Here is a 25,930-nt window from a genome sequence, read left to right as displayed (position 1 = left end):
AATGCTTGTTAATTGATTCTCTCCCCAGGCAAATCATGCTATTTGACTTCCCAGAATGATTCAGTAGAAAGAACAATGAATTTGTAGTCTTTGGACCTGGGTTTTTCCATTTACTGCCCTTGTAATCTACAACAAATCTTTTACCTTCCTTTGTCAGCTATTGTTCAATTATTTCAGTCAGGTCCTATTCTTTGTGACCCCATTGTGGAGTTTTCTTGGTAGAGACACTGGAGAAATTTGGCATTTCCTTCTCCAGCTCATTTTACAGATAAGAAAACTGAGGCAAACAGGGTGAAGTGACTAACTCAGGGTCACACAGCTAGGAAGTGTCTGAGGCCATATTTTAATTCAGGAAAATGAATGTTCCTAATTCCAAGCCCAGTGCTCTGCCTACTAGGGTACCTAGCTGTCCCAATTCTTTAGACTGTGAAATTGTGGAATTGGGCTAAAGTGTAAGGTTCTTACCAATTCTATACCCATGTTCCTATTGTTCTCTCGTTATCATACACCATCCTACTTTAGTGGAATTTTTTTTCTCTACTCCTTTTTCTATTGAATTACTATCCATTTTTAAAAGTCTGGCCCAAACACTGCCACTTTCAGGAAACCTTTCTGCTTGGTAATGACTTTTCTTTCTTTATCTCTCACTTTATATTTTCCTTGAATTTCTCTTATGTATTTATAGCCATTTTGTGTTTACTCCCTTCCTAGTCTAAAAGTTTCATGAGAATAGAGACTGTGTCTTACCTAAACTCATTGCAGGTATTTAATGTGTATAATGTATAAAAGTAATAATGAAATTATGCAGAGAGAGGCAACTATGTCAATCTTAACAGTCTATAGCCCTGTTATTTTTGTCACCTCTAATAAATCAATCATTCAAAAGCATTAAACTAGGTATGAATAATCCCTAATTCATTTGGAACTGAGGAAAGCCATTTGATGATGCACAGGAAGTATGTCGAAATTGGCTAGAGATGTTCAGTCATACCCTGTGGTGACAAGGTGACAATCTAAGATTACAGTGGCAATACAGCTTAGAAAGAAAAGATTCATCTAAGTACATGAGAGGAAATTGCTTTGGGAGAGGGAGAAGGGGAAGAATTAAAACTGCTGAGTCTTCCCCCACTTCCCATGAATCACAGCCAGATTTCATGACCTTTGAAAAATTGGACAATTTTGGATTTTCATGGGTATCCTAGCAGTAATCCTGGAAAAGCAGCAAATGATAGCAGTGTCTGCATTGCATGCTTAAGACAAACTTGACATCTGGAGGAAAGGAAGCCTTTTATGAAGAAACAGCAGAAAGTTATACCATATCTAAAGCCCACTTTCACCTGGACTATATATGTACTTGTGGGAAAGCACATCCACTCAGTTTTATAAGGGATGTTTTTATAGGAACTGTTATTATATTACATAAGTAAGTACTCATTTCTTAAAGCTAACTAAATCTGGCTAATTGATACAACTGATAATCAGAGAGGGAGCACAATGATGAGGCTAATGAACTATAGCAATAAATCCACTTCCTAATCTCTCAATTATCTATCAGTTAACTTGAGGCAGAGTTTTTCCTCTCAAGACCCAACCTGCTAATCCAATGTGATCTAAGAGAGTAGCTTTAATGTTTGAACTACAACTGCAAAAAGACTTGACTAATCTCTGCCACCAAAAATTTGAAAAAGTCAGTGTATGGCCCATGTGGAAAATAAATACAGACACAGTCTTCCAGTGCATTTTTAATTAAAATTTTGGTATAAGAAGAATTCTTATAGCATAATATGTTTGAATGGGAATATGTCAACTTTATTTTACAAATGGAATTTTCACAGATTTACACTTCAAACATTTATGAAAAATAAAATATATAATATTTAGCTTTATAAATGTTTCCCATTTAATTACTTTATCTTTAGAATAAAATATTAACTTTGTTACATTAAGCAGTCTGCAACCACCAACCAAGTGACAACCATTTCTGCAAAATTACTGGGAAAAAATACTTTGTGGAAATTGTCAAATCCTTACAGAAATAAACATGAATTAGAAACAAGCATTCCTATCTTGGTGGGAAGAGAACAATCCACATCAAGAGGCTTTAAAATGGCTACTTCTTTGTACTGTTGGCAAAAAACATATTGATTTGTTGTAAGAGCTAAAAGTGAACTTTGGCACTGGCTTAGAAAAAGGCCTTTCAAAGCCAAACCAAATGATGACTCACTTGGAAAGTGTTTTATATGAAAAGCAGATGACAGCATCAGAAGTGATCAGGAGCAAAGTTTTATATTTCCAAGGTCCACACATACTACTTAACAGTTTCTAGCATTCATGAACTTCTCACTCATCCCCAGCAGTTCCTGGTTAGCCAGGGTAGATAAATCTTTTGACTGTCTCTGACAGGCTTTGTAGTTTCACAAAACTGACTTAGAATACACAAAAATATAAAGAAAAAAACCTTTGCAATACAGGAAACGGTTTGCTGCGATGCTGAAGCATTTGACATGAAAGAGAATGGTAGCTGCAGCCCAAGGGTGACAGAGTCTTTTTAAAGGACATATAAAAAATATTGCACACAACACACAAAGGATTAGGACTGAACAGGGCAGGAAAGACTCCACTAGCATTTATATTGGCTCTTACAAACCTTTGAGGTGCTTAATGACTTTTGGCTCCACATACTTTTATTAAACGGGCAGTTTAGTCACTTATGGCAAAAGATGTTTACATGTGACTTCTCCCCCAGAAGATCGACAATACACTATCTTGGCAAGAAAGGTGTTTGATTCTTGCTAATGAATTAGATAAAGTAGATGAAAGATTCTATGATATGGCCTTAGAGGTATTTCTTTCACCTGAAAATTTCATACCAACAACTATGAACTTAGCTTGTACTCAGCACACTTCAGAAAGGTTTGAAGGAACTTCATCTGGGGAAATAAGTGCCCACAAACCTCAAAAGAGATTGTCTTGAGAAACTGGGACACTTCAGTGGAGAATGATTGTAGCTATAAATCAAGCAAACGCTCTTCGCAAGTCTCCACGGGCCATTTGGTTGCACCTCCAAACACATCCACGTTGTTATCGACCCAGGGAATGATATTGCCTGGCATGTTGGTGGAGCAGTTAGCAATATTCATGATTTCTTGAGCTTTTAAAACCCGATCCCATATATTAAACTGACTTAATTCTCCAACAAACGCTTGAGTAGCATCAAATCTTCCACCCACGGTATCCTTTGAAAATAAAACAATGGATTATGGTTAGGATATGTTACCTACTGTACAAACTACTTCTTGGGGAGAGTTTTGAGCTGAAGGATTGTCCATAGCAGAGGCTTGGAACATCATTCCTTCTTCCTCCTAATTCAGAGATTCCCAAAGGCCATACCTGTCATGTTTTTACAAATGAAGAAATTAGGATTGGCAAGATAAAAGGTACCTATAAGCAGAGCAGATATTAGAGCCCAGTTCTTCTCTCTCCCATTCTAGTATTATTTCTAAAATTGTGTTTTTTCCTCAAAGAAGAGCCAGAAGACAGACAGACAAATAGATAGATGGATAGATAGATATATAGATAGATAGATGAAAAAAATAAATAAAAAGAGGAAAAGAGCTTGGAGATGAGAAAAGAGGCAAGAAAAAAGAAAGAAGGAAGCAAGCAAACAAGCAAGAAAGGAAGGACAAAGGTAGAGAAGAAGGAAATAAGTGAGGGAAGGAGGAAAGGAGAAAAAAGGAAGGATAATAATATGAGTTGGTGTGACTTAGTAACACATCCACTCTCTAACTTCCTAGTTATCTATAGAATCCTGAAGAGAAGGAGGAGATTTTCTTCTGAAAACTTACTAATCAATGTGATTTGGGAGAATAACCTCAAAGTCTAAACTACAACTGCATAAGGATACTAGTTTTCTTGAAAAGAAAGAGAAGGATGAAGGAAGGGAGGGAGGGAGGGGGAAGAGAGGGAGGGAAGAAGAGGAGGGAAGGAAGGAAGAAGGAAGAAAGGGAGAGAATGAAGAAGAAAGGAAAGAAGGAAGGAAGGAAGGAAGGAAGGAAGGAAGGAAGGAAGGAAGGAAGGAAGGAAGGAAGGAAGGAAGGAAGGAAGGAAGGAAGGAAGGAAGGAAGGAAGGGAGGGAGGGAGGGAGAGAGGGAGGGAGGGAAAGAGAGAAGGAAGGAAGGAAGGAAGGAAAGAAGGAGGAAGGAAGGAAGGAAGGAAGGAAGGAAGGAAGGAAGGAAGGAAGGAAGGAAGGAAGGAAGGGAAAGAGAGAAGGAAGGAAGAAAGGAAGGAAAGAAGGAGGAAGGAAGGAAGGAAGGAAGGAAGGAAGGAAGGAAGGAAGGAAGGAAGGAAGGAAGGAAGGAAGGAAGGAAGGAAGGAAGGAAGGAAGGAAGGAAGGAAGGAAAGGAAGTGGTAGAAAAAGACAAGACAGCTTCTTCTGAGATGTTTACTGACAGATAAGTGACTTAGTAGATAGAGTGCTGAGCCTAAAATCAGGAAAACCCAAGTTCAAATCTTTTTGCAGATACTACCTTCTCAACTTCATTGTCCTCATCCATAAAATGGGATTGTTGTGAGGATCAAATGAGATTGTGTGCATGTACCACTTTGCAAATCTTAAAGCTATACATACACACATATAGAGGGGTGTGTGTGTGTGTGTGTGTGTGTGTGTGTGTGTGTGTGTGTGTGTATAAACTTTGCAACCCAAAGCCATACATATACTATACATATACATAAAGGGGTGTAAGGATGTGTGTGTATGTGTGTGTTAACAATCACTATTATTCACACACGCACAATCCAAATGTTGTTTCCCTTGTAGTCCCTGTTTTACCTTAAGGTTGAGGTCGGATCTACACAAATTAAAAATCAGTTGGGGAAAAAACTCCAGTTAAATAGTTGCCATAATTGTTTATTCCACACAATGCCAACCAAGCAATCTGACTGATTTTTTCCTGGAATCACACTATTCCCAAAGAGATTACAAGTGCCTTCAAGGCAGCAACTATATCTTGAAGCTAGTATTCAATAAATATTGATTGGTGCACCCAACTAAGCGGGAGCCTGGGGGTTCAGTGAAGGCTTCATGGTCAAAAGGGATACCTGAGCTGAGTACTGAAAGAAACAAGGGACACAAACATCACATGCAGCCGAAAACCAAAACAGGAGCCCCGCTGTTTCACTGGTGCTTTTGGAGTGGGGTTTGCTTTGTCTATTTGTTTTGTCTTTGAAAAGGTCGAAATTCACTCAAAAACAAGAAGAAGGCTTAGAGATTCATTAATTTCAATTTAACAACTGTTTGTTAAGGACCCATTAAGTACAAAGATCTATGTCAGAAAGAGATACAAAGTATAAATAAGACGATTCCCCTGCCCTTATGGAGTTTACAGTCTAATGGAGATTACAGAATCCAACCTTATTTTACAGATGAAACAATTGTAAAGCAAAACTACTTTCCCAGAGTCTCACATGTGGCAAGTTACAGAGCCAATATTAAAACTCAGGTTTCCTAATTCCCCAGGCAGTATTTTTTCCTTGACACCAGGATGACTTTCTTTAACACCTTTAAAAATGTCTTCTTGTCAAAACTCAAGATCTAGTTCCAGGGACAAGAGGAGCTCCTAACAATGGCATAAACACATTTCTGTGAATACATGGAGTGTTAAGATGTATGTGCAGCATACTTCATTGGGAAAAAAATGTAAAGCTCGAGAGATTAGAGCTGTTCTTGCCTCAGCTTTAGCTAATGCCTTCCAAGGTCATCTAACTCATGTCTCATTCCAAATAGCTTTTAACCAAAAAACAAACACAAAAAGCAGCTCGAGTAAGTGCTAATGGCCCTGAAAAAATGAATGTCACTAGGCAAGGAAAGTACAAACAGATTCCAGAAGCACATCTGCTGACGTTTGTCACAATTCATCAGCCCTGCATTGTGTATTTCTGTGATCCATCCAGGGCTATCCAGCCAAAGCAAACTCTTACACCAGCACTAGCACTGGTAGAAATAGACTTGGGTGGACATGCACCATGCTGCCTCCCTGCGAGACTGACCTTTCCCTTGATGATCTGAGGCATTTTAAAAAGGAAAGCTAATCATCAGTCAGGGAATAACTCAACAAAACGTGATAATAAACTCTGTCCTACAGTAAGAAATGCCATTATGAAGAATTCAGAGAAAGTTGGAGAGACTTAGATGAATGAATATAATGGAAAGTGAACGCAACCAGGAGAGCATTCATACAATGACATCAATGATGAAAAAGTAAAGCCACAATGAAAGACAACAGAATCCTAATGGATGTGATCACCTACTTTGATTTCAGAGGACTGGCCATAAAGCATGTGATGGGCAATACATTGTTTTGTTTTTTGCAACAAGCAAGCAGGATGAACAGAATTTGTAAAGACTAATGGTCGCGTTTAGAGAGCAACAGGGAAAGAGATTTGGTTAAAGCAGAACATTTTTATTAAAAAACAGTGGAGATAAAATTGGATAGGAAGAATAAGAGAAAATAACAGACTATCTCCACCATCAACCTAAGTTGCTTGAGCTTGCTTCTATAGGCAAGAAGGAACTATTAGACATTTCTGTGTAAGGGAAAGACATGATAAAGTGGTATTTTAAGAGGTTTTTCTGACAGTCTGGACTTAAAAATGAAATGGGTAGCAGTGATGAGGTTAAAGGCTGGGGAAATTGTTAAGAGGCATTATGGATGTAAAAAGCATCTCTGTAGGATTCCCAAATTCCAAATATGTGAAGTATATGATATAGAAAATTTGAAAAAGTTAAACAAAAACAATGATAGAATCATAAAGATAAATAGCTTAAAAGACTTCAGATCTCTAATCTGATATAATGACAAACTATGATCCCATAGGATCAGTGAGGAGCATGCTATCCATCTTCTGACAGAAAGCTGATGGGCTCAAGGTATAGAATACAACATATTTTGGGGAAATATGTACAATGTGGAGGTTTGTTTTACTTGATTATGCATATTTGTTACAAGAGATTTGTTTTTCTTTTTTCTTTTTCTTTTTTTTTTCCAGTGAAAGGTAGAGATGAGAAGAAAAGAAAATAAATTCTTGCTAATTGAAAAAAAACTTATGAAAAAAACCCTAAAAAATATAAAGCATACCTATGTCCTTTTTTAAAGGAAAAAAATCATAATTTTCCATTCATCCTAGGCAATAAAGCCAGAGAGACTATACTAGATTTCTTTGTACTGCATGACAACAAAAAGGATTTCAAAGAACAAGTAATAATACATGAAAAAAGAAATTTGATTCAAGTGCCAAACTGGACTTGGCCAGGAGGCCCCACTCATTTTTAGAGGCCCTTAAATTTGGCCAATTCAATTATTCTCCTCCTGTAGAGGCATTTTATAATGTCATGCCACTGAAAATGTTGTGCCAAATGCAAGACATTTGGCACAACTTAGGTAGAAATATCATTAACATCAAAATTTTATTTTGCAATTAATTAAAGTATTTATACTCTGTATCTTTAATGAGATCCTTGTAACATGCTAAATGCCAATTATATGCTGGCTCCCTGAAGATTAAAATAGAAGAAATGACAAGCCATCATCAACACAACCCTTGAAAAGTTAGTGAGAACTTGAAATAATAATAATTGTGGCTGAATTGCTAATTTTCCTTTTTCAACACCTTTGCTTCAGGAAAGAAATGCTCCTGTCTATACTCACCTGCTCTTGTCCAAGAATCAGGACTCCTCCAGGCTTAATTGGGTGCCAGGGAGCGAGATTTTCCCCAGTGCCAAGTTTCTCTCCATCCTGAAAGGCTTCCCACATCCCGTCCCTTGTTGTCCAGGTGACACAGATATGATGCCATTTTCCATCACTAACGAACAGAGGGAGCTGAGCCACCTGTATTAAAACAATGGAAGAAAATGTAGTTTAAGGAGTAGAACAATGATCAAGGTATATCTGGCATAATGTCTGCCTGTCCTGAATCCACAAAACAAATATAATTCAAAAGAGAATGGGGAAGAAAAAAAAAGACAAATAAGAAAGAATATGATTTGTTATGAAAAGCACGCTAGTCAGGAGTCAAGAGTTCTGGATTCTAGCACCAACTCTACCAATAACGATCTGTGTCAATTTGGGCAAATCACTTGATCTACCTGAGCCTGCGTTGCCTCATCTGAAAAATAGAAATCAAAATATCTGCCCTATCCACCCACAGAAAACACTGAGAGGAAAAAAATTAGCTGATATTTGTACCTTGAAAAATATTGTGATGGGAGAATGATGTAAAAATATAAGGTAGAATTAAGGATTTCCTTTAGATACCTTGATTTCTGACCCCAAACTAGCTATGCAATACTTTTCTATGTTCTAGGAGAGATGGTAGAGATGGATATAGTGGACACTCTCTCTAAAGTCAGCATGGACTAGCCAGAGAAAAACCACCATTTTACTTGGCCAAGATGAACTACTGGCCAAATAATTCTAAGTAATTCATCCTTTCCATAAAATTCATTTCAAAAACTCCTAGCAGATTTCTCTTAGTAAATTCCCTTTGTTCATTGTTCCAAAACAAATTTTTTTTTCAACATTGGCTTGAATTCCCTAGTCTCTTGATGGGGAGCTCCATATCCTAACAGTGTATCTTAGGTTCCAAATGAAAAAACTGCTAACTGGATGAGCAAACAATAAATATTGAAAGTCCACCTGTACAAATGATTGGTGTAATGGACTAAAGGGTCTTTAAATTAAGAGGAGGGAATAGAGATTTTAAATTGTAATTGACTCAAGGAAGTAAATTCCAACCCAGAAAACACATTAGTAAGAGATCTTTGTAAGTATTCTTAACAAGCAAGATTGACCATGAAACATCTGAATGCTACTGTATGTCTCCTAGCAACCCTCTGGTGCTATCCTCCTAGGGATTAGGTGTTTACAAGAGGACTAAATTGAGAAGAAAACAAGGTCCTGTGTCCTACTGTGAATTTGAATGCACCCAATGATGTTATTTTAAAAATAATTAATGTCTTATCCAGAAGGTGCCTTATGAAATAATGAACACAGTGGGAAGATTCCATGACATCTCAGCCTTAAGGAAATACACTTCCACACACATATACACAAAATTACTCAGATAAGACAATAAGCAGAATTAAAATGCTCCCATTCCAAGGATTCTTAATATTCTAAGAAGTTGACTAGACCTAATGGATAAATTCTACCTAGATCAAAGAATTAGTTTCTCTAGCTTCTTATCTCAGCTCAAATCCCATCTTCTGAAGGAGTCTTTCCCAGTCCTTCATCACCATTGCCATCCTCTCCCCTATTCCTCTGTGATTCCATTTACACAGTATATGCCTTCCATGTATGTAACTTGTTATTTATGTGCTGCATTTCCTATTACAATGTCCACTCCTTGAGGGCAGAGACTATTTTTTTTTGCCTTTCTTTGTACTTAATACAGTGCCTGGCACATAATAAACACTTGATAAATGCTTATTGACCAAGAAGAAAATACTTGGAATTTAGCAGGCATTACATATAAAGTCAAATTAATTCTTATAATGAATAAACCTAGAAATTATTATTATATTTGTATTTGTACCCACAGGTATGCAACAAATAGATCAATGTAGAATAAGAGCAATTTTTCTAATCTAGGGCAAGCAACAGTTTGTGAGCAGAGAAAATGACTAGCCTAATACAAGTTATTACTATTATGGTTGATTAGCTTAGTTGGTTAAGAACCTGCACAAGGGATTTCATTCCCACATAGGCTAGTTAGCTTTGCTCTATTTCATGGCTTCAGACTGTATCTTTAACTTTAGTCAGACAGACAGTTAGGATGGAGGAGGGGAAGAAAAGTGAAATAGAGGAAGGGACCAGGGAAAGCATGAAGCAAACCCATTTCCATTACTGGAATAAAAACAACTTTGTCCACACTGGTTAGTAGCTTCTTTGTAGACAGGAGACAGAATGTTAATAAAAGTTATTATTACATGTGTCCTAGGGCTAAAAGGGATCTTACAAGCTTTCTCATTTTTCAGAAGAGGAAACTGAGACAAAGTGATTTGTCCAAGGCAGAAAAGATTTGAACCTAGGTCCTCTGAACATGCTAGGATAGACTTTTAGGCTGAGATGCTTTGGATAACTATTCACATGGCTGTATAATTGGACTCTTCCAGCAATGCTGTTTTTTTCTTTCCCTATCATGATAGTATGCAAGTCTTTCATACTTCTTAAATTTTATTTTAAACAGATTTTTTTCTAGGATCCTAGAATGTATTTTTTACTTGTATTATACACAAAAGTAAATCATAAGTAGATCTTACCTTGTCATTAATTAGCAATTCAATTGGATTATTGCCCCATTCAATAAGCACAATCTCATTGGCCTGACCAGATACAGCATAGGAAAATGGAGTCCCAATGCCTGGAGAAGCACTAGATCTCAGCCACAAGCATATGGTAAAGGCATACAGTTCAGGGAGGGTCTTCTTAATCTTTCCATATAAGTAATTCGTTCGAAGAGGAAGAGATACTTTAAATGCATCAGGTGACTTAAATGCACTGTTACCTAGAGTTATAGAAAGAGGAAGACACCTTTTTAGTCCACAGCATAGTTTCCACAATTCATTTCTCAATCACATTGGTTTGTAAAATAAACAAGAAGTTTAAAAAGGTGAAGAGAATTTTAGAAAAGTTATATGTGATAGATTTCTAGAGAAAACTGAAAAGGGATAGAAAGGAATATACCTTTTTCTCAGTGGTATATGGCACCTGCCTAAAAATTGACCATATATTAGAGCATAAAAACTTCACAATCAAATTAATAAAGGCAGACATAATAAATGCATCCTTTTCACATCCTGATGCAACAAAAATTACATGCAATAAAGGGCCAGGGAAAGACAGACTAAAAAGTAATTGGAAACTAAATAATCTAATCCTAAAAAATGAGTGGGTTAAATAATAAATCATAGAAACAATAATTTCATCAAAGAAAATGGAAATAATGAGACAAAATGACCAAACTTATGGAATGCAGCCAAAATAATACTTAGGAAAAATTGTATATCCCTAAATGCTTACATAAATAAAACAAAGAAAGGAGATCAGTGAATTGGGTATACAATTTTAAAAGCTAAAAAAAAAGAACTAAAAATCTCCAATTAGAAATTCTGACAATCAAAAGAGATATGAATAAAACTGAAATTAAGAAAACCATTGATTTAATAAAACTAAGAGCTGATTTCATTTTTTAAAAAACAAATAAAGCTTTCATTAATTTGATTAGAAAAAAAAGAAAGAAGAAAAACAAAATGCAAATATAAAAAATGAAAAGGGTGAATTTACCACCAATGAAAAGGAAATTGAATTGATCATTAGGAGCTATTTTGCCCAACTGTTTGCCAATAAATCTGACAAACTAAGTGAAATGAATGAATGTTCAGTCACACTAGTTTTTGGGATATGGAGCTGAATTAATAGAAATTGATTATCTGGAACAATTAATTGAATCATTTTTTTTTTTCTTAACTAGTCTGACCACATCTGGAGGATCACACACCATTCTGAGCGCCACCTTTTAAAAGATTTATTCACAACCACAGTGTGTCCAGAGTATTACCAGGATAACATAAGGACTGGAAGTCACATTATAAGAACAATTCATAGTATTAGTTAAAGAAATAAATTCCATTTAGCCTAAACAAAAACAAATAAAATTTATTCAAATATAAGCAAATAAATCATGACTAGGAACTTAACCCTTTTTGCTCTAAAAGTGGCCAGGAGGAGGAGTTTGAGGGATTCCAGTTAACTGAGAGTTCAAGTTAATTGAGTTAGTGAATGCAAAAGCTTAGAATATACTATTTAAATTATCATTGTAATTTAGTGAAAATTTTCCTGGGCTATGAGAATTTTTTTGTATTTTGGACTAAATGAGAGAAGGCCAGTCTGAGTTTCTGAGGGGGGAAAAACTACATCTTAAAATATCTATGAAGAAAAGTACCATCACTTTCAAAGGACAGAGAGGCACGACATATCAAGGAAGTCTTGTCAACTAGAACACACTGAAGATCTACTTTATTGCTCAGAAAAGAAAGATTTCTAGGAACCTTTTCTCAAGTAAATTTCAGTGAGTACCTCCTAACTTCTCCACTCATAAAATAAAAATTTTAGCATCTTGGGTTTTGTTGAAGATAAAAGAAAACAATGGATATGAAAGCTCCCAGCATACACATACAAATGATTACCCCTAGAATAGTTATAGGTATTAGTCCCTATTCTATTATTTATTAATTGTATTATCTTAACTGGGCTAAACAGATGACCTTTCTCTGATTCTCACTTTCCTCATCTACAAAATAAAAGGACTGCAGGAGATGGTCTTTAACATTCCTTCATGTGTAAAATAATCTGATTCTCTAGCATTTCTATAAACTAGTGCTTCTTCAACAGTAATATTAGCTAATGTTTATATATTACATACTCCGTAGCAAGTATTATGTTAAATATTTTAGAATATCATTTCATTGGATCTTCATAAGAATCCTGGGAGATAAGTAATATGATTATCCCTATTTTATATACAATAAAGGCAAAGAGAGCTAAGTAATTTGCCCATTACAACACAACTACGTGAATAGGGCAGGATTTAAACAAAGATCAAATTTGTCAAATTTGACTCCAGGGATAGCCCTCTATCCTTAGGACTATTTAGCTGCTTGAAAAATACTTGAAAACTGTTTTAAACTGAATTCTGCATAATCACCACACCCAAACTTAGTCTTGGAGAAGTCCGGGAGTTGTACAATGATAACACCTCACTCACTTTTTTGCAGAGGTTATGGGAATGGAATGCTGTTCATACCATCAGACTTAGTAAGTATGTTGATTAGTTTTGCCAAAATGAATTTTCTCCCTTTTTCTTTTTTTTCTTTGTCATACAGGAAGATGGCGCACTAGTTAGAGGAAGGATAAATTTATTTGTAAATAAAGACAATGTAAAAATAAAAGGAATCATTAAAATCAAATATACTTTTCCCTCTTAAGCTGCTTATTTACATTGTAATTTTGTTTTCATTTACCAAATTCTTTTTTTCTTTAAAAAATAACCTCTATAATCAATTATCATAAATCACACAATAACAAGATTAAGAAATAATGAGTTTTTGTTCCAAAAGTATACCTTTCATGGACATTGGGTTTAGAGAGGATGGTATGTAGATTCTGCTTGTAAAATAAACTATTCCTTGGTGAAGATACAACAGCTGATGGCTTCTGGGGCTCCACCCATGCACTTAAGCTATGATTTACTCAATAGCACTGTGAAGGAAGTTTACTTGACTAAGTATAATTGGTACATTATATCCTAATGGTTCAACAAAAAAGAAACAGACTTAGAACAGCACTAAATATATGATCTTTAGCCCCTAGCACTGTGCCTAGCATATTGTGCTAAGTGGCTTTCAACTCATGACTCCATTTGAAGTTTTCTTGGCAAAGATACTGGAGTGGTTTGCCATTTCCTTCTCCAGTTCATTTTACAGATTTGGAAACTGAGGCAAATAGCGTCAAGTGATTTTCCCAGAGTCACACAGCTAGGAAGTGTCTGAGGCCAGATTTGAATTCATGAAGATGAGTCTTGCTCACTCCAAGCTTGGCACCGATACTTCGCTACCCTGTATGCCTGACACATAGGAGGTGCTTAATAAATGGCTATTAATTCTAGGATTCAATAAGACAAGATAACAGCAATGTTTCTCAAATTTGCAAAATTTTGAATTTTGGAGAATGGCTTCTTTCTCTCATCGACTTACATTATTCTTTTGGAGATTATCTTCATTTTTAATTGATCTAAATTGGAACATCTGCTAGTTGAGTTGCTGCCAAACCCTGCAGAGGACTGAGTGATCTGTAAACAAGCACTTAGAAGAAGGTTACTTTTTGCTTAAAAGAAGCCTTTGGTGATAGGAGAATCTGGGCTTTGCCCCGCAATCAATATTTGTTAAATAAATGAACTACTTTCTCTGATATATCTTTTTCCTAAAGCTAGGTATATGCCTATACAAAAATCTTTTTTTTTAGTGTTACTAAGCCTTTGAAAAGATAAGAGTGTTGACTTGATTTTGTAGGTGAAAAAAATCCAGGTAAAGAAATAGGATATCACTTTCCCCCAAGCTAGTTTGAGACAAGACTGAAAAAAGGAGAACAGATAAGCTTGATTTCCAGATTTAAATGAAAAGGGGAAGAAAACAAGCACTTATTAAACTACTAGGTACTTGGGAAGTAGATATTATTATTATGCTCATTTTACAATTAAGAAAACTCAGGCAGAAGTTAAGTAACTTGCACAAGATCTAGTATCAGAGGTCAAAAGTGAATCCAAGTCTTCCTGATCACAGGTCCTATTCATCAGGTTGCCTTAAAATTTAAATACACACACTTATGTACATGGTTCAAGTTTGTCTTCTAATCCACATCAGCGGTGTGACCCTGAGTACATCACTTAATCTCAGTACTCAAACCAACTGGTGTAAGTTACTGAAAAGGTGCTGACTTGTCTTGACAGGAGTTTCCTCATCTTGAAGTTGCCCCTGTCATAAAATCACAGGTCTACTCTCTATTCCTTTCATTTTTGAGGAAGGGACCTTTAACAAAACCATGATTTTCTAATTCAATGTAGCCCTTAATTCTTTTTTGTTTTTTGTTTTTTTTTTTTAACAACAAAGAACAAATGACTATGTTCTTAATGAAGATACTGCCATCTAATAAAAAAAAAAAAAAAATTACTCTTTCTTCCCTAGAGGGTGGGTGGACTCCCTAATTTAATAAGACTCACCATCTGAAGTATCAGTAAATGTAGTGAAAACAGGCTTAATTAGAGTTGGGACCAGTTAGGGGAGGGGTGCCATGAGCAATATGATAGCCAGTACCTTTTATGTAACTACAATAATCTTATGAGTCCAAAAGAAACCTACTGAAGGCCAATTAAGAAATTAAAAGGTCAGCGAGATACATTAGAAGCTGCAGGTGGCCAGCAGGGAGAAGGAAAGAGGAGCAAAGGAAAAACAATTTAGTCTCATTTGTGGCTCCAGGCTTTCCCTACAGCAGATCCTGTGCCCAGTTTGCCCTAAATGTAGTCACAGATGGAGCAGGATTTCCAGTGAAGAGAAATTAGTTTGATTAGACTCTCTGGGAACTTAAGTGCTTGATTGCTTTGGGATCTCTCACCGTGGGTTGTTGTTTTTTGGGTTTTGTTGTTATTGAGGGAAAGGGGTGACATATTTTCCATCCAGGCAGTTCTATAGGGTAGAAAGGTAGAAAAATGTGGGCACGTATATAGATATGTCAGGTCAAAAGCAAAACACAACAGTTATGCTAGAAAACAGAAGATGTGACAAAACAGTTGCCTAAAATTCCTGAGGTAAGGAGGTAGAAGAGAAAATAACTCTTCCACCAAGTAAGGTTTTTTCCCTCAGAATAATCTCCTCTGCGCCATATGGCTCATGTATACCCTCTTTCTCTTCTTTTATGAATATCTCATTGTTGCTTTTGTGGTATAGTCATCTCTCCTTAAACTTCCTTCATTATCTTTTTGTTATATTATTCCCCCAAAATTTTATTGGCATCTTTTGGTTTTTACATCACCTTTTCTGAATCGATCATTGATCCTTCCCCACCCAGTGTGCCATCCCTTGTAACAAAGAATGAAACAAGACAAAAATAACAAAACCAATCACATCAATCAAGCCTGACAGGAAATGCAATATCCCTACCTTTAAAAAAAAAAAAAAAAAAAAAAAAAAAAAAAGGAATTGAGGGGATGATGGAAAATGCATTTTCTTAATTATTCTCTAGGGGCACTCCTTGGTCATTTAATTTCCAGAGTTCACTTTCTAAACTTTTATTCTCAACTAGACATTTCTAAATAAAATAAATTCTTCATTCATGATACATTTGAAAGACATGGAGTTTAGGATTTTTTAAACAGGTATATTTCATTTTGAAAAGACTCAATGGGAATTTAAATTTCCACAAGATAAAGATGGAGGAAGGTTTTCACTTAATGAAATTAGAAAATCTTGGGTGATCATTGTTATGAAAGCTAATAAGACCTTGAATCTTGCCCAACTCTTTTCAAAACTTAAAACCAACTATCAATAAGCCTAATACATATTATCTATAATTTCATTTGTTTATATGCCCTACTTTTAGTGAAAAAAGCATATTTACACTTACCTTTTCAAGAATATAGACCAACTTATACCACTGTTTAAAATGCCAGTGATAGTAATGATGAAGGATATTGTGTCATTTTAGGCACATTCAACTCTTCATTTGGAGTTTTCTTGGCAAAGATACTAGAATAGCTTGCCATTTCTTTATGCAGCTCATTTTAAATATGAAGAACTAAAGCAAACAGTATTAATTGACTTTTCAGGGTCATATAGCTAATAAGTATCTGAGGCTGGATTTGAACTCATGAAGATGAAACTTTCTGATTCCATGCCCAGTACTCTATGTACCATACCATCTAGATGCCCCTGGTGAAGGATGACAAATAATAAATCTCATATCAGGAGATATGAACAGGTAAAATAGAGGATAAGGTTGGTAATCTCTCAAGATTCCAGAAGCCAGTTCTAAGACACTTGCTAAATGTGCTGAGAGAGAAACAGACACACCTACATACACATACATATACACACATACACACACGCACACACACACACACACACACACACACATAGAGACAGAGACAGACAATGAGAAAGAGATAGAGAGAGGGGGGGAGGAAGAGAGGGAGGGGGAGGGGAAGGGGAAAAGGAAGAGGATGAAGAGGGGAGAGAAAGAGAGAGAGAGAGACAGAGAGACAGAGAGGAGAGAGACAGAGACAGAGAGAGAGACAGAGAGAGAGGGGGGGGAGAGAGAGAGAGACAGAGACAGAGACAGAGAGACAGAGAGGGGGGGGGCAGGCCCAGGGAAAGAGAAATAGAACTTGAAGAATATTCACAGGAAGTGGAAGGTAGGGGGACCTTTGGTAATAGCATATAAGGAAAAACTGATTAAAAGGAAATTAAGAATTTTAAGCTTCAAGAAGAGAAGATTTAGGTGGGGGTTTGGGAAATTATGAGAGATATCTTCAAGGATCCAGAAGACTATTACTGGGAAGAAGGATTATAAACTACAGTAGGTTGAAATAACAAATGGGGAGCTTTAGGTTCGATGTAAAAAAAATGTTGTTTATGTTTTTTTTTGTTTGTTTTTGTTTTTTAGACAATGGGGTTAGTGAGTTGCCCAGGGTCACACAGCTAGGAAGTGTTAAGTGTCTGAGACCACATTTGAACTCAGGTCCTCCTAACTTCAGGGCTGGTGCTCTATCCACTGCACCACCTAGCTGCTCCTTTTTTTGTTGTTGTTGTTGTTTTTGTTTTTGTTTTTTTGAAGATGTTCTCTATAAATGGAGCAACCTAACAGTGGAATAGACTGCTTCAGTAGGTTAAGAGATCATCTTCAAGAAGGTTTGAAAATATAATGGAATATCAATTTGTCATAGACGTTATAGAAGATATTCTTGTATGGGTTAGGTTAGATAATAATCATTATTATAAAGTATGTATTATATAATTATATATGATCACTTATACATAAATACTATATCATAATTATTATAACAATCATATAATAAATCTATCTTTACATATTGAATATATTAACCATATAATAAAATTATGTTGTTATAATAATTACAGCTTGTATTCATATAATACTTTAAGATTTACAAAAATTTTATTTTATAGATAAAGAAGGTGAGGACAAATGGAGATTAAATGATTTGCCCAGTGTCTAAGTAATCACTTGTACCTCTTTGAATGCTTTTTTTTTTCTCATCCATAAAGTGAAGATAATAAAATTTATGCAATTTGCCCATAGAGACTGGCATTCTAAGAAAAGGTGTCTTTTAAAAAACATAAAATGTTATAGAAATATGAGCTATTTTTATTATGATGCCAGTTGACAACAGCAAGTATGAGAGTAGTTTGAGGGTAGACAAAGTAAAATTAGTTACATTTTACATGGAAAACTGAAAAGGCTGAGGCTTTTTTATGCAACTAGTTTGTATCAAAAAAAAGACCATGAAATCCCAGATCCAGAGGCAGCTAAGTAGGTTAGAAGACTGGACAAGAAGACAAATAAAACTGAATTTGAATCATTTATCCGCTCTAAGACTTAGTTTCTTCATCTGCAAAATTAGTAAATCAACTAGATCAGAGATATCAAACACAAGACCCGCTCCAGAGTACATACCAAATCAGATTACAATGTAATTGGGAAAATTTTTAATAAAATAAAATGTAGATATTGTTACTATATGGTTTTCCAAATTAACATGAGAATTGTTGTTTGGTTGTATCCAACTCTTTGCAATCCCATTTGGGGTTTTCTTAGCACATGGTTTGTCATTTCATCTCCAGCTTATTTTAGGAAACTGAGGCATATAGAATTAAGTGACTTGCCCAGAGTTACACAGCCAATAAATGTCTGAGGATGGATTTGAATTAGGGAGATGAGTTGTCTTACTTCCAAGCCCAGGACTTGATCTCCTGCATCATCTAACTGCCCATATGTGTTTTAGTGGCTTTGTTTTTTATTTGAGTTTATTAGCTCCAGACAAGACCATTTTGAATATTTCTTCTATTTCTAAGTCTATGATTCAAAAGCTAAAAAAGTTAATATGTTGAAATCGTTAGTATTCATGAAACTTGTCTTACATTTCAAAGTTAATTTAATTATTTAAAAAGTAATATTGTGAATTGTCCAGGCATTCTGTTTATGTTTGCTCCCCTATATTGTTAATAACATATCTACTCACATGCAAAAAAAAAAAAAAAGGAAGAAAAGAAGTATATTATTTGCTCTTAGGTCCAGTCAAGAAGAAGTTTAAAATGATTAACCAACATGAAATTTAGGTATTATTCATTAATTTCACTTATTACTATCCATTTTATAAAAGAAGTTGACTAATTCCTTAATATTTTGCCAATAATTTCTTATTGTCATTTGCCTAAATAGCAGCCACTAACTTAGGTTTCCTGAGATCACCTAGAACAATAAAATCAAATAGAATATCTGATTATAAATAATAAAAGAGGCACTGTGGCATCTAGCACAAGTATTCTCCACAGAGTAGAAGCTTAATTAAAGTTTATTGATGGAGAGGCTAGATGGATGGATGAATAGATGGATGGAAGAGAATTGAACTCAGTCAAGAGAATTGGGACCTAGACCCAGCTCACCCACTAACTAGTTGTCTGCCTATTGCTAAATAATTTCCTCATGGTAGACCTAAATTTCCTCCTCTATTGAAAAAAAAAAGAGGGGAGAAAAATGGGAATAAAGTATTGTACTAAATGATCCCTAAGGTTACCATTAATCTGAGTCTTTGGATTGGCCTGTAAACAGGAGCAATACCAGTAGTCTCCTATAGGTCAAACCAAATGTTTATACTTGAGTCCTGTGAAGCCATACTGGATTCTTAAAAGTAGAATTGCCCTATTCATAGAAGAAAAAGAAAAAAATCATTTGGCTTTTATATCAATCAGAAACCAATCAAGTTCTAAAATAAATGAAGCTTCACTAAATGAAATGCGGAAGGAGACACCATTTATTAAACAATTACCATGTGCCAGGCACTATGCTAAACATTTTTACAAATATTTTATCTTCACAACAATCCTGGAAGGTAGCCACTACTATTACCCCTACTTTACAGAGGAGGACATTAAAGCAAGTAGAGATTAAATGATTGTTCAGAATCATAAAAGTAGTAAGTGTCTGAGGCCAGATTTCTACTCAGGAACTCTCAGCTCCAGACCCAGTGCACTTATCTGTTTTACCATCTTACTGGAGAGAGACAGGGTTATGTGAACTGCAAAACCAATAATATTTTCTCCAACTTTAAAAGCTGGAAATTTTCACCACTCTGAATAACTTAGTCATTAAAGATGGTGAAAAAAGATTCTAGCTAGCACATTCGTAAATTTAACAAATACTTAACTAAATGCCTATTCTGTGAAAGGGATCTGCGCTATATAATGTAAAAATTACAAAGATGATCATGTTGGCCAAAGATGGCCTTCAAGGACTTCAAAACTGTCCTGTCTGCCCTTTGTAGGCAATTTCCTAGAATAACAATTTGAGCAAAATTATCTTGGGAAGCTAGGTGGCAATGCAGTGGACAGAGCAATGGGCTTGGAATCAGGAAGACTCATCTTCCTGAGTTCAAATTGGCCTCAGACACTTTCTAGGTGGGATTCTGACCAAGTCTCTTCACCCTGTTTGACTCAGTTTCCCTCCTCTGAAAAATGAGCTGGAAAAGGCAGTGGCAAACCACTCTAATATCTATGTCAAGAAAACCCCAAATGGGGTCACAAAGTGTTGGACATGACTGAAAGGGCTCAACAACAATGCTTCAAGTCACTTCTTTCACACCTGCAAAACTGAAGGAGTCAAATGAGATGAGCACTGAAGTCTAAACCTCAGATGATAATATCCAAGCTCCAGATCCTATGTATTCAGAAAGAAAAAGATGCAAAAACAGTTACCTCTTTCTAATTCAGAAACTCTTTCCAGGAGTGCATTCAGTGCCGTCTCTGTCTTCTGTCGATGAGCTGAAGTCTCATTATGAAGCAAAGATTTCTCATCCTCAAGTTCAGCCACTTTGCTCAAAAGCTGGCGTTCCAGCTCCCCAAGTCTCCTCTGAAGCATCTCTCGAAAGTCATTAGGCAGAATTGCATATGACACATTGACACGTAGTTGGTGCTTTAAGAACAAGAAAGAGAGAGGAAAAAGTATTTATAACAGTTCAAAAGAAAAACTGTGAAATTAGGATCCAATGGCACAACCAACAGGGAGAAAGTTTCCAAAACATAAGCATTCAATTATACCAACAGTGGGAAGGAAATGATTTACTTATGCTCTGTTGAAAATTACTTTCACCAGGGTAAGAATTTTTTTTTTCCTACAAAACTTGAAGTTTATAAATCTCTTTATCTCTTGCAAAAGTTTTGAGTTTTTTGTCTCACTAAATATGTAAACTTCTAATCAACTATTGCTGCTTACCACAACCTCTATGGTAATAATTGCCCCCTTTCCACCTCCCCTTTCCAATAATTGCTCTAAAGAAGCAATTTTTTTTTAATTGTTAATCAAAATTCACTCAAAATTAATACAGAAATTATACCAGACCTAAATCTCTAACACTGTACAAAAATAGATGAATATGCATTATGAAGACATTATTGTAATTTGGAATTTAAATCCTAGAAATTAATATTTTAAATGTTATTAAGAAATTAATATTTTATATGTCATTAAAAATCCCTATTTCTACTGAATTCCTTACCATCATTAAGTGATGTATTAAATATCTACAATTCCTCTTGTATTTGGACATGATCACAAGAAAGCTCTGAAGTGATTTTATGCTAATTATTCATTGTAATTTGAATCTTATGTATAGTGGATAGAGAAACTCTGTCAATAATTTTCTATTTATTCTGAAATGCAGAAAACTCCAATTCCCATAACCATGAGACAAAATCCCTAGCAAATTAAGATCATATTAAAGACCAAAGTCTTTTTTTTTCCTCCATAAAAGTTCAAAACTACTCTGAAGATTAAGGGATAATTTCTTAAACAAGAATGGATGGCTTCTTTCCCTCCTTTGAAATCAAGAATCACACCTTAAAATTACTTGTTAGATTTCACAACATATTAGCATTCATTCTTTTGAAATTAATGAGATAATTTTCTTTCTGCATGAATTTCTCTTAGCAATCCCAGTCTTGGCAGTCCATTCATTGTAGGTACATTCATAAGACCTTCCAATTTAATTTTAGTAAGTACAGTGTGAAGTGTGTGAAATAACACAGACACACATTTTCACATATTTCTGAAATATCTTTTTTTCTTTTACCATTTCTGCTCCAGCCCTCTACTGCTCTATTAAAGGATACACCATATGCCAATGTCATGTGATCCCACATGTCAGTATCACAAACCTAAAGGAGAGTCTGGGCTCAGATAGAAGAGATCAAGGAATTTTTTTTTAATGAAACCCAGAAACATATACAAAATCCTTCCAACCAGAAAAAAAAATTCCAAAAATGTTGTCTTTTTCTTTAAATAAATAAATAAATAGATAAATAAATAAATAAGCATCTTACATTTGTCAAGCACTAGAGTCCTTAGGAAACAAGACAAGATACTTCCATTATCACAATAAAGGTGGGAACTGAATATTAACTCTCAAGTAGACAGAGAAAAGGAGATTCGGTCTATTGAAATTATGATAATAGAGAATGGAGAAGAGGCAGAAAGAAAAGAGTTTTCTGAAGCACCATTTGGAGAACCAAATGTAACTTCAGAATGGCAGCTAGGAGGCGAGACTAGATTTATGGATCCGCATCGAAGAACTGAGTTTCCCTTTCTCCGATTCATCCCCAAACTGCACAAATGACAATTTGTTCGGTATTATTTTCAATTAGGAACCAATCTCTTAAGTGTCTCTTCATCTCTCCGTCTCTGTCTTCCTTCCCTTATTCACCTCTTTCCCTCATTAGCCCATCTCTGTTCCCTTTCCCCATCTCTCTATCCCTCTCTCCACGTCGTTCTTGTCCTCTTCTCTCCCCCGCTTATCCTCCTCTCCCCGCTTTCTCTTCTCCCCCCTTTACATCTTTCCTTCTCTTTTCAATTCCTGTTTCTTCTTTTTCCTCTCTGTCCTCCTTCCCTCTTTCAGTGTCTTGTCTCTGTTACACAAGCAGGTGAATACAAATATGAACATTATAAGTTAGTCGCACACACAAATGCAGCCCCAACACGTACACAATCTTGTCCACGCTGCCGGGGACACCTCCACAACTCTCCCTACATAAATCATCCTTTCTCCACTTCCCTCCCTTTTCTATCCTCCCTCCAGTTCAGAGGGAAACCTCCGGGTGATTCAGCGCCTGGGAACTAATCTCTTGAGTGGGAGGTAAGGATCCCAATCCCCAATCCGCCTCAAGGCTGAGCTCAGGGGACTTTCCTTCCCCTCCCCTCCCTCCCCTCCCAACCCCAGCCCGGGGTAGCTAACATCTCGCAGGACACCGTCTCCATCCCAACTCTTAGTACCTCGAGGGCTTCCAGCCTGTCCTTCAGACTCTGCATGGTCCGGCTCAGTTGGTCGATGACTTGACCCGGGTCTCGGGGAAGATCACCCATGGTATCCTTGCCGGTTCCAGTTTTGCTGTACTCCTTCCTCCAGGGGCCGGACTTGCCGTCCGCACCGCCCGCCAGACTCTCACAGCGGGTCAGCTTGCCGGTCAGTTCGCGGATAGTCTCTCGCTGGTTGCCAATAGTCTCCTTCTGCTGCAGGATGGTCTCCCGCAGCTGCAACACGGTAGCTTTGAGCTCCTCTTCGGGGGTCAGAGCACCGCCCTGACCGGGGACTGCTGGGAGTGGACAGCCCGCGCTAGTGGCGTCCAGGGGCAGTGAAGTACACACGAAACGGCTCCCGGGCGGCGCCGCGTTCTCCTGACTCCTCACGCCGATGCCCCACTTACCTCCGGAGACCACCAAGAACGCTAAGCTTGTGGCCAGCAGCGCCAGCATCCTTCCCGATCTAACTGAGGGAGAGCACAACGCACTTCACACTTCCCTGGGGTGTCGCTTAGCGCTGGAGGAGAGAGGGGAAAGAGACGGAGAAGTTAGGACCAGAGCCACTGTACTCCCCCAGGGAGTGAGCAAAGGCTGGAGCATCAAAGTCCTAAGCTTTACCTCCTCCAAGAGACTTGTCCCTTCCCTCCGAATGAGAGTAGCGATTCTTCTCAGAGACCAAGAGTCCAGCCGAGGCTCACACTTCTGCGCGGCTACTTGTTTGCTCTTAAAAGCGGCTTAAGCTGGACTTCTGCCTGCTGGGCACTGAGCGGTGCTCTCCAGTCAGACTCAGCCCGCGCTCTCCCATTCTTAAAGCTGGAGGAAGGCGTGCGGGGCGCTGCCACTGGCGAGCCCTGATTGGCTCGGGCTGGGGCCGCGCGTCATGTGGGTCCCCTGTGCACAACAGAGCTGGGAGGACCCGAGCTGGGGGCTGGGGAGGGGCGGACAGTATCAGGATGGAGTGGCGAGCCCCCGGGTTTCCTATTGGCTGCGTCCCAGGCTGCGCGTGCTGGACTGATGGTGGTGGGAGGGCAATCTGGGGGCGGTGAGGAGGGCGGGGGACGGAGAAAGAATAGGAGGAGGTGATGGGTAACTGTAGCGCTCTGGTACTAGAGGTTCCGAGTGGCGCGTCTGCTTCTTTCCTGAGCTAATGATGGAAGCGGGGGAGGAGGGTTGGGAGGACCAGTGACTGCAGCCTGGATTCTGCTGGCTCAGGTCCGGAGGAGAGAGGCAGAAGGGGCTTCAGCCCAGTGGCTAGATTCTTTGACAGAACTCTTTACCCAGGCGCCACTCATCTCCAGCGCTACCAGGACGCTTCCATTTAAAGACGATCAACTAGTCTTAAATATATTTCCTAAGGTAAAAACAGGAGGGGATGAGCCTCTCAGCATCTTTCCCATTCCGTGCTCTCCTGTTCCCCACCCCATCCCCCGTCCTATCCTTCACTCTTCTCGGCTTTCCTTTCTCGACAGGAAAACACTAAAAGCTAAAATCTCTTATGTAAAGATGAAAAGAAAACAGTTAGTCAGATGTGGAACCCTGGATACCTTTAGTTTAAAAGAAGGAAAGGGATTCTTCCCTGTGGGACACGGTCCGTATTCGCCTCCGTAAAGCTTCCCACGCACCTCTTGAGGTAGCTTCAGCCTTCAAGCCATGGGCATCGTCGGCATCGAGAATGAGCAGCCGGTAAAGGATTTGGCTTGGATAGGGAGGAGTCACGTAGACTGACTCGACCTGAAATCTCAGTGTCACTTCTTTACCCTGACATTTTCCCCCTGTAACAGCATGGGTGTAGAAAAAGTCAAGTATCCAGCGCGGGGTTTCTGCGGGGCTTACTCCGTGAATATTTTGTTAACTATGTTCATATTAGTTTCTTTTACAATCCTATTTATTTTGTGCATTTAAAAACATTCTTTTGAAAAAAGGTCTCCAAGCTTCACCATTAACCAGACTGCTAAAGGGATCCATGCCACAAAAAAAGGTTAGAGGTATCTTGGGAAGTCCTCCTTTCCCCTTAATTATCCACAGCTTTCCCTACCCATCCATAAATTCCCACAATCCCAGAAGATTCTCCCTTCCCCAATCAAAAAATAAATACAGCTTACTGGAATACAGATAACCAATGTTATCCTTGACACCTAAACCAGTAAACTAGTACTACCAGAATATTTTTTGCTCAAACACAAATGTTTGTAGTATTATTTTCTCTGTAACATCACGAGTGCTTTTCAACAGCAAATCTACTCTACTGTAAAAAAGATTTTTAAAATAGCAACACCAAAATAGACTAACAATCCCATAACATGATTACAAAATGGAATGAAACACACCTCTCCCATTAGATTGAAAGCTCCTTCAGAGCTATTTTTTGCTGTCTTTCTTATGAATCCCTAGTACTCAACACAGTGACTGGCACATATGAGTCAATTAATAAATGTTAGATGACTGACTGACTGACTCCCTCCTATCTCTAATACTATCCCACCTCCTGCAAATACTTAAAAATAACTCACTGATTTTTAGGGATCAACAGGCTTTTCAAGGCACTTTAGAAAGAAGGATAAGCAGCTTAACAAAATGTAGTACCCTGAGTATAGCGATCTCTCCTGCCATATTTATTATCTTGATCCTCAATGGGCCATGTCACTTTCAATGTGAACAATTTATATGGCATAAACTCTTTCACCCAGCACATTGCTATTTTAGAATGCATATTTTCTTAGTTCAAACTTCTGTCT

General features: G+C 37.4%; 1 protein-coding gene across 1 annotated transcript; it reads right to left on the bottom strand.

The window, feature by feature from the left end:
• Positions 1-1,783: 1,783 nt before the first annotated feature.
• On the bottom strand, positions 1,784-23,998 carry NPTX2 (neuronal pentraxin 2). The gene is made up of 6 exons (XM_074281084.1): positions 23,814-23,998; positions 23,169-23,712; positions 20,600-20,816; positions 10,319-10,563; positions 7,707-7,886; positions 1,784-3,236 (listed from the first exon to the last, which is right to left on the bottom strand). Exons 2-6 carry the CDS (start codon positions 23,646-23,648, stop codon positions 3,009-3,011), a joined length of 1,350 nt encoding a protein of 449 aa, XP_074137185.1. The 5' UTR covers positions 23,649-23,712; positions 23,814-23,998; the 3' UTR covers positions 1,784-3,008.
• Positions 23,999-25,930: the final 1,932 nt, after the last annotated feature.

Source organism: Sminthopsis crassicaudata, chromosome 1 (assembly GCF_048593235.1).
Source record: "Sminthopsis crassicaudata isolate SCR6 chromosome 1, ASM4859323v1, whole genome shotgun sequence".
NCBI classification, from domain to species: domain Eukaryota; kingdom Metazoa; phylum Chordata; class Mammalia; order Dasyuromorphia; family Dasyuridae; genus Sminthopsis; species Sminthopsis crassicaudata.
Note: the sequence above shows the minus strand (reverse complement) of the source record. Positions and strands in the feature narration are given on the sequence as shown.

Bases quoted from the DNA above. Each gene is read 5' to 3' on its own strand.
- NPTX2 (XM_074281084.1), bottom strand. From the start codon at position 23,648: ATGCTGGCGCTGCTGGCCACAAGCTTAGCGTTCTTGGTGGTCTCCGGA. The intron at 10,564-20,599 runs GTAACTGTTTTT...CTATAACTCTAG, and splicing joins AGTTTCTGAATTAGAAAGAG to GTAACAGTGCATTTAAGTCA. The intron at 7,887-10,318 runs GTAAGATCTACT...GTTTTAATACAG, and splicing joins AATTGCTAATTAATGACAAG to GTGGCTCAGCTCCCTCTGTT.